The sequence below is a fragment of the Parasteatoda tepidariorum genome, chromosome 10 (assembly GCF_982258835.1).
Source record: "Parasteatoda tepidariorum strain Cologne lab strain chromosome 10, Ptep-v5.0, whole genome shotgun sequence".
Classification (NCBI taxonomy): Eukaryota; Metazoa; Arthropoda; class Arachnida; order Araneae; family Theridiidae; genus Parasteatoda; species Parasteatoda tepidariorum.
Genome location: NC_141764.1, coordinates 67,021,595 through 67,031,140, shown reverse-complemented (window position 1 = coordinate 67,031,140; position 9,546 = coordinate 67,021,595). Strand labels below are relative to the sequence as shown.

The window sequence follows — 9,546 nt, the reverse complement described above, 5'->3', positions numbered from 1 at the left end:
AAGCTCTGTGAGCTTCAAACACCTCCTGAACCTCTACTGGCATTGTTAACAGATTCATCAATTGAAACAGTACATTTTCAAAGTACCATCAGAAGATACAATTCATGCTTTCAGATGACATCATTTGGATCTGGGAGTGAAATTCGGGAACAAGGCTTTATGCCTACTTTCAAAGTTCAGGGACAAGTGTACCACAGAATAGGAAGTCTACAAACACAAATAAATGATAAGCCAAAATTTCTTCAATTATACTTTGTAGGTGATCAGGAAAAGCAGTTCGGACAACGTTGCAGGAATTTTTTGCAAGCAAACCAAGCATTAGTTTCAAATTTGCAAGGAATGCTGCATGAACACAATAATTACTCAAAAAGTTTTAAATTGGCCATGGAGAAAATGACTCCTGAATTAAAGGTTATAATTCAGGCAGATAAAACACCTGTCGGTCAGCATGAAAGACGATTTAATGCTCCAAATACATCGGAGGTGGCAGTTATTCTTGCAGGTGATGTAAACAGTAGCAGAGATATAGTATTGGAATTAAAAAGTAATGAAATTAAAAAAATTGCAGAAACACACCGAGCATATGATGCATTGCAGTATCCTTTGATGTTCTGGCAAGGTGAAGACGGCTACCATTTTGAATTAAGGCAAGTAAACCCAACTACTGGCTTCCCGACTTTTAAGAAAATTTCAGCCATGGATTTTTATGCCTATCGAATTATGTTTCGAGCAGCAAATTTCAATATTATTTTAAGATGCAAGAGACTTTCTAATCAATTTATTGTGGACATGTTCGCAAAAATTAAATTTGAGCGACTGAGGTTTGTACGCTTGAACCAGAAGAAACTACGTGTTGAAGAGTATGTTCATCTCAAGGATGCCCTAAACAGAGACGGGAGTGTTCATGATATTGGTAAAATGGTAATTTTACCTTCTACATTTACTGGTGGTCCACGCTACATGCATGAACGAACTCAAGATGGATGACATATGTTAGAAATTACGGGAAGCCTGATTTGTTTACTACATTCACATGTAATCCACAGTGGCAGGAGGTTACCAATGAATTAATGCCTAGGCAGAGAAGTCACGATCGACATGATTTGCTAGCAAGAGTTTTCCATCTTAAACAAAAAGCTCTTATGATTCTCATCAACAAAGGAAAAGTATTTGTCTCTGTTCAATGTTTTATGTACACAATAGAGTGGTAAAAACGTGGTCTCCCACATGCTCATATCTTAATTTGGCTGCATGAAAAAATTCATGTTCATAGCATAGATAATGTAATAAGTGCAGAAATACCAGATCCAGAAATTGATCCAGTTTTGCATGATGTTATTACGACACAAATGATACATGGCCCTTGTGGGATCCTAAATCAACAGTCTCCTTGCATGAAAGATGGAAAATGAACAAAGAGGTACCCTCGAAATTTTTCGAAAGAAACACAAACAAGAGAAGATGGATATCCCCTGTATCGTCGACAGAGTCCAGAGGATGGTGGCTATACGACAGTTAAAAAAGTACGGAGTTCTGATATTGTTATTGATAATAGATGGGTAGTTCCTTTTTGTCCATTGTTGTCAAAAACATTTAATGCCCATATTAGTGTGGAATTTTGTAATTCGATAAAATCTATAAAATATGTTTGCAAATATGTAAACAAAGGATCTGATATGGCTGTGTTAACATTGCCAACGACGAAAATGTGCATGATGAAGTACAGCATTATGAAATAGGACGATACATCAGTAGCAATGAGGCAGTGTGGCGTATTTTGGGTTTCCCTATACATGAAAGGCATCCAGCAGTTGTTCATTTAAGTGTACACTTAGAGAATGGCCAGCGAGTTTACTTCACATCAGAAAATGCACGGGAAAGAGCTCAAGCTCCACCAGCCACAACACTTACTTCTTTTTTTAGCTTATGTCAAAACGATGATTTTGCTCGCACTTTGTTGTATAATCAGCTGCCGAAGTACTATACATGGTCTGCAGCAGCAAAAAGTGGGTTCGGCGGAAATCTGGTCAGATAGTATCTGAAGACCCAGGAATTAAATCAAGTGATGCACTTGGTTGCGTCTAAACTATTCATCCTAACAATTCCGAATGTTTTCATCTTCAACTCCTGCTTCATGAGGTGCACGGACCTACTTCTTTCAATGACTTAAAGAATTTTGGAGAAATAAAATGAGAAACATTTAAGCAGGCTTGCCAGGTAAGAGGACTTCTTGAAGATGACTCGCATTGGAAAAGCAAGTTAGATGAAGCTGCTGTTGTTCGATCACCTGAAATGCTGCGTAATTTATTTGCAATTATGCTGCAAACATGTTCTATTGCAAACTCTCTGGAATTGTGGAATTTACAAAGAGTAAATATGACTGAAGATGTTTTGCACTAAGCCAGAATTAGAAGTACTGACATGGATTTAAATTATGATGATGCCATCTTCAATCAGGCATTAATTCTTCTTGAAAACAAGCTCAAAGAATTGGGTGGTTCTGGTTTAAAAACTTATGGACTTCCTTTGCCACAACAAACAGATACCATTGACTTAAACAGAGAAATTTTGATGGCAACAAATTACAATACAGATGAAATGACATCATACATTGATTCGAATGAGCAAAATCTGGTTCAAGACCAGAAGGAAGCTTTGGAAAAAATCTTATTTGCTGTGTTTAATGACGTCGGTGGAATATTTTTCGTGGATGCACCTGGTGGAACAGGAAAAACTTATCTCATAAATCTGATTTTAGCAAAAGTGAGGCAAAAGAAATAAGATTGCACTTGCTGTTTCATCCTCTGGTATTACTGCAACACTTTTGTCTGGTGGACGAACAGCTCATTCAGTGTTTAAATTACCTTTAAATTTATCAACCGTCGAGCATCCTACCTGCAATATTTCCAGAAGCTCACTAAAAGCTGATGTTCTTAGAAGATGTAAACTAATAGTTTGGGATGAGTGCACTATGTCACATAAAGCTGCTTCAGAAGCCCTGGATATCACTATGCAAGACCTTTTAAAAAACAACAAGTGTATGGGAGGTGTAACTTTAGTTTTATCTGGTGATTTTCGACAAACACTTCCTGTAATACAACGTGGGACAAAGGCAGATGAAATACATGCATGTATAAAGTCATCTTACATTTGGACAAATGTTCAAAGACTGCGGCCGAAAACAAATATGCGAGTTCATTTAACAGGACAAGTCTTTGAACAGGAATTTGCCAACAATCTTCTAAGACTTGGAAATGGTGATATTAGTGGTGATGAAGAAGGGCTTATAGATTTGAAAAATATTGGAAATCGTGTTGCCACAACCGACGAACTCAAAGAAATGGTTTTTCCTAATATTCATGAAAATTACTGCAACCCTTAATGGCTATGCGAAAGAGCTATCCTTTCTCCAACAAATGATATTGTTAACGTGATAAATAACAAACTTTTAAGGAAATTACCTGGTGCTCTGGAAATTTACAAGTCTATCGACGCTGTCATGGAAATAGATCAAGTTGTCAACTATCCGACAGAATTTTTGAACTCATTGGAACCACCTGGAGTGCCTGCACATAAATTAGAATTGAAAATTGGAGCACCAATTATGCTTTTAAGAAATTTGGATCCACCTGCATTGTGTAATGGAACAAGATTGATTGTGAAAAAATTGATGCCTTATGTAATTGAAGCTATGATTATAACAGGACATTCAACAGGAAATAGTGTGCTTATTCCTCGCATCCCCATCATAGCTTCAGACAATCCGTTTCAGTTCAAACGACTTCAGTTTCCTGTTCGATTTAGTTTTGCGATGAGTATAAATAAATCTCAGAGACAATCTTTAAAAGTCGTAAGTCTTGACTTGCAGAAGCCTTGCTTGTCACATGGACAGCTTTATGTTGGCTGCTCAAGAGTTGGTGAGGAAAAGAACTTATATTTATTGGCACCAAATGGAAAAACTAGAAATATTGTTTATAAGGAAGTTTTACAAGAATAGGAAGAATTATATACTATCTGTATGCTGACTGACACAAGTTTTATTTTATTGTTGTTTCTTAAATATGTTATTAACTGCGTCTTAATTTTCAGCTACTGGCCAATGATGATTTCGAAAGCAACTTTTGTATGCTTTTACAATTTCTGAGGCCTTTTTTTAATTAAAAAAAAGCAAGTCTCTACCTGATAGTTATGTTATAGGTTAGGTTACCATAGGCCTTAGGTTACCATAGCAAAGTTACATCTTCAAACATCCTCAAGAGCTATAACACATCTGCAGCAGAACTGGATATGAAGACAAAATTGCAGGACAGGAACACTTTAATTGTCCACTAATCTTCAGATTTCCTGCTATGTTTTAAAAAACTTTATTTGTGAAAACCTTTAGCGTAGCAGATAGCTGGCCGCCTTAAGCGGCTAGTAGTATAATAAAATGGGTATCATCTTTTATGTATGAAAAAGTTGGTCATCAGTAGGAGGACAATTGGACATTCCAATAAATATTAATGTATTCCAATAAATTCCAATAAATATTAATATTTTTTGTCCAATAAATACATTAATATTTATTGGACATATTGATATTTATTGGACATTCCAACGTATGCTTTGTAGCCTGCCATCCTCAGACATTCGCAGTTTTTTGATTTTCGTAGATTCGCAATTGATACTTATCGAGATTGTTTTGCATTTATTTTGTTGTATCTTTAAAGTGATTATTATTTATTAAGCTCTGGTTTTAATACATCTATGTACATAAATAAATAACAAGATCAGATCTCAAGAAAAAGAAATAACTTTACCTGACCCTGAATAACTTTAGATTAATTCATGGGATCTTAACGTTCTAGGACTAAATTTTAATAGTTCAGAAAGGTGACATAAATTATGCTAAATAATTAGTGCAGACAGAAAATCTGGTCCCCATAGTTTGATCTGGAGAGTGCTTTAAATTTTGTCCCCTTAATGCTATTTTTTTTTCGCATTTTATCATATCTATTTGTAAAATACGTTTATCCAAAGATAATTCCTTGCAAAAACTAATAGGGGGGTACCTACTATATTTTAGGGTTCAGAAACCCATATCCTACGAGAAAAAGTTATGTTTATTCAGAGAAAATACATTTTTGTAACTTACAATTTCGTCTGGACGAATTAATTAACATATTTGATGTCAACTCTTTGATTTATTGCGAGTGTGTCCTATAACGTTAAGAGCCGATCATTATATTTAAAGTCATTCAGGTAGGTCCATTTTTTAGCACTGTACATAGTACATAGCATAGTACATAGTATGTAGCATATTCTTATTGGCCTAGTCTTAGTTTCTGAAGAAATACTTTTTCCAGAATTGCCCATCTTAAAAACTAGGATTTCATTGAAATAAGGAGAAAAAAAAACATACCAATATTTAGTGTAACTTATAATTATTATATTTGTATACTTATTATTGTTAACTTATAATTATTAATATTTGTAGTAATTTTATAAAATATTTAAGTTACTTCTCTAGATACATTATAACTAAAATTAAATAGCTTCGAGAGCTAAATAACTAAAAACATAGAAAAATATTCCTCAAAAACAAAAAATATAGATCTTTTTTTAAAACATTTAGCTTACATATTTTTTCAATTAAATTCTCTGATAAAAGGTTAACAGCAAATGACCTAAAGTTGATAAAAACCTAACAAAACAGTGGTTAAAAATATTAAAAGATATAATACCTCATTATTTTCAGAATTGATTCATTACACGACTAATTATTTTTTTAAACTGTGTATTATACATTCATTACGAAATTTTAATAAAGTAAAAGGAAACAAAACTAACAAATAAAACACAAAAATGCAAAATATACATTCTATTTTTATGTTATTACTTTTACTGAAGATAATGGTTCGATAACTTACTCCTATTTACAAAACGTATCTTTATTTAACAAGTTTTTCCTCCCTTTTCCATTCACTTAATAATGTTACTTAGACATACAACAATAATTCTTTTTTTCCCAAAATTATTTTTCTATCCAACAATAAACGCTGAACTGCAAAAAAATAAAAAAAAATATCAACAAAGTGAACACGGATGAGTTAAAAAAAAGAAGAAAAAAACTGAAAATTGTTCTACATTTTTCCGGATGCGAAACTACCGTTTTCAAAAAATATAAGAAGAAAAAGGGAGAAATAACAGCTGTTTCGGAGAGTGCTATCACCCCTACCAACTCCTCTCTCACCCTTTACTGCCCGTTACGGAATTATGTATTGCATATTCTGACAAATACAAATTTTATGCTCTTTCCCACCCTCCTACTTTTGTATTCCCTTTGCTGAATGGTAAAGCTGTAAGAGTTGTACAGGAATACCGCTATTCATATCGAAATTCAAGTACTACGTGGTTTGAATTTAGAAGATTCATTATGCATTTTGTTTAAGTTCCGCAATGTCTTTCCTAAACATATTTATAAGCAAAGAATTAGCCATCTAAATAAAAGCAACCTGGTTCTGCTTTTATAGGAGATATGTTCTGTGGTTACTTAGAAAATTTAAAGCATAAATTTAATGATTATAGTCATTTTTACTTTATTTTAACTTATATTAAAAATCCAGTAAAATCAAGAGAAATTTGTGAGACATTTTTTTTTAAATGAATCTTTAAATTAGAATTTTGAATAGTGTTCATCAGTAGTTATAATAAAATCAAATTATATATATGCAATTGTTTCTTTGAATATTTAGAGAAGTCTAAGCATAAAGTTCTTAATAATTTCAACCCTTCTGTTTCGTTAAAAACGTAAAGCTGTATTAACCATTCTATTTTGTTACGTAAAATTGTAAACGTACACGACTGTGTCCATTCATATAGAAATTCAAGCACTACGTAGTTTGAATTTATAAGATTCATTATACATTGTTTTGAAATTTCTACACACATCATATACAGCTCTACTATACACATTCATTAGCAAAGAATTCCCCATTTTAATAAAAGAAACCTGATCCTGCTTTTGTAGAGGAGATTGGTTCTTTGGATATTTCGAAAAGGGATACAGCATTTAATGAATTTGGCTTTACTATATCTATTGAAGAGTTTTGTTAATTTTGACTTATCCCAGATAGAAACCAGAAGTCGGCAACAACCTTTGTCACACAGCCCAACAAGATTTATAAATAATTTGCAAATAACCATGCAAGATTAAAAAAAATGTTAAATTATGATGATCGCACTAAGCTTTCGTAAAGAAACCCTTTATATGGAGATTGAATCTTCCTTCACAAAACAAGGCTATAAAAATCTACTGAAATCAATGAGAAATCAGCATTTGCAAATCAAGAGTAGAGAGTTTTCTTAAACTGAAGATAAATTCAGATTCTAAAGGTTTATTTTAGATTTTATGACCATCCCTAAAACAAGGCTAATTTGGGCAGAAGTTTATATACTTTCTTCATCGCTTCAATAGCATGGCATGATTATTAAGTTTCCATCGGAGAAAAAAAAATTTAATTTGAGACCCTGGACAAAGCTAGAATAAAAAATAGACAAAATCAAGTCTTATAGTTCCTGTAAATAAAAGCTAAAAAAATGTTTTGCAGAACTTTTTGCTATGCCTTTAATCTATCTTTAATTTTCAAACTTTCGTCATTAATTCGTACTTACTTGGGTAAAAAATTTTAAAAATATTATAATTAGTATTATAATAACTTTCAGTTATGAAATAGACTATCTGCCAACGGTGTCCATTATTGCGTATTGGGTAAACTCTCCCAGCCCCCTCTACTCAAGTGACGCCACTGAACGGTTCACTGCACCGCGAACACGAAGCACATAAATAGCATGCGCACGAACTAAGCATGTTGGTATGGATATTATGATATTTGGAGATTTGTAGTAGTATTTTGAGGTTTTGAAATTATTATAAATAAAACTAATTTTACCATAATAGTTACCAACGCTCTTTGGTGAAAGTTACCGAGCTCTTTGGAGTTTCCATAGAGCCAGAAACACGGCAAATTTTACCAAATTCTGGTAATTTAGACCATACATTTTTCTCACTGTTTACGTCAACTGAATCTTTTATGGATTCTTAACTGTCACAAGAATCATTCCGATAATCCTGAATTTTAACTTGTCACCCCCAATGTGATTTCAAAAGTCCCTTCTCTCTATCAACGGCAGACATTCATTCTATTCTAAAGAAATAGGAGTAATCCTCATTCAGAAGTCTTCATTTATGATACATTCACTCCGTAATTACGAAGGGGAGTTGGAAGTAATCTGGCCCTCCCTTGCACCTACTAATTACCTCAATTTTCCACCCACTTGAAACTGCAGCAACTCTCTCAAACTTCCTTTACTGCTTTTGCAGGAATCACGGTAACTCTAGCGGAACAATGACTGTGGCATTGACTAATCCCGTGTAAAGCTATTATTCAAACATTTCGACAAATTTAGATTCCATTTTCCACTATTTTCATGCCTCAGTGCACTTTTATGGAAACTTCAAGAAATTAAAGTGTTTGAAATGTACTTTTGTGTTTCATTCCTTCGCTTGTTCGTTGATTTAGCTTCATTCATTGCTGACTCGAATCATATAAAATAATCGCGAGTATACTTAACAATTAATCTTAATGAAGTTTTGTTTCTTGCTTACTATTTAATAAGATGTGTCAGTAAAAATTTAATTACTTAATTTTTAGAACATTTCATTAAAATAAGTAACTGCTTTTCAATTTTAAAATCTGAGCGAAAAATAAGATATATTTTTTTTTCACTTTTGGTCTATCTATTTATTGAAAGATACAAATTTTAAATATCCTAAGAAATAAAACTACAAAAATTTAAAAATCATGACTCTTATTTCCGCTTAACTTTAATAATCTTTTCTTTAGGCTTGAAAATTAAACGTATTTGAATTTTTATTGTTTTTAAATACTTATTACGCACTGCTTACTCGGTTCATTTATTTGTTGAAAGATAAAACTTTTAAATATCTTAAAAATAAGGCTACAAAAAATTTAAAATCGTGACTCCTATCTGCTTTTAACATTAATAACATTTTCTATAATTTCGAAAATTAAACAGGCTCAAATTTTTAACAATTTTAACTACTTGCTTAAAAATTAAACAAATTCGAATTTTTATTATTTTTAAATACTGCTCACTCACTGCTTACTCGGTTCACGTATTTGTTTAAAAATATCATTTTAAAATATCCTAAAAAGAAAACTGCAAAATATTAAAAATTATGACTCTCGACTTTAATAACTTTGTCTTTAAGCTTGAAAATTAATTATATTCGAAGTTTTAATATTTTTAAATACTGCTTACATTCGAAAAACAAATTCGCTTACATTCTAAGTTTTAATATTTTTAACTACTCACTAGTCCTTTCTGTATAAAATTCTCTCTAAGTCATTATTTAACATATTTTTCTTGCAAAACCATAGGACATTAGATGCATATTATATTTTTTATTTCTTTTATACTTTTTTTATATTTCTTTTATAATATGTTTATAATGAATATAAACAGATTATACTGCTTTCAAAA

General features: G+C 32.2%; 3 protein-coding genes across 3 annotated transcripts; all 3 read left to right on the top strand.

The window, feature by feature from the left end:
- The first annotated feature begins 2,421 nt into the window (after nucleotides 1-2,421).
- On the top strand, nucleotides 2,422-2,781 carry LOC147803009 (uncharacterized). The gene has a single exon (XM_087152830.1). The coding sequence runs from the start codon at nucleotides 2,422-2,424 to the stop codon at nucleotides 2,779-2,781; it is 360 nt and encodes a 119-aa protein (XP_087008956.1).
- Nucleotides 2,782-2,971: 190 nt separating this feature from the next.
- On the top strand, nucleotides 2,972-3,382 carry LOC147803008 (uncharacterized). Its single transcript, XM_087152829.1, has one exon. The coding sequence runs from the start codon at nucleotides 2,972-2,974 to the stop codon at nucleotides 3,380-3,382; it is 411 nt and encodes a 136-aa protein (XP_087008955.1).
- A 117-nt stretch (nucleotides 3,383-3,499) lies between these two features.
- LOC147803007 (ATP-dependent DNA helicase PIF6-like) lies at nucleotides 3,500-3,997 on the top strand. The gene has a single exon (XM_087152828.1). The coding sequence runs from the start codon at nucleotides 3,500-3,502 to the stop codon at nucleotides 3,995-3,997; it is 498 nt and encodes a 165-aa protein (XP_087008954.1).
- Nucleotides 3,998-9,546: the final 5,549 nt, after the last annotated feature.

Bases quoted from the DNA above. Each gene is read 5' to 3' on its own strand.
- LOC147803009 (XM_087152830.1), top strand. From the start codon at position 2,422: ATGGATTTAAATTATGATGATGCCATCTTCAATCAGGCATTAATTCTT.
- LOC147803008 (XM_087152829.1), top strand. From the start codon at position 2,972: ATGTCACATAAAGCTGCTTCAGAAGCCCTGGATATCACTATGCAAGAC.
- LOC147803007 (XM_087152828.1), top strand. From the start codon at position 3,500: ATGGAAATAGATCAAGTTGTCAACTATCCGACAGAATTTTTGAACTCA.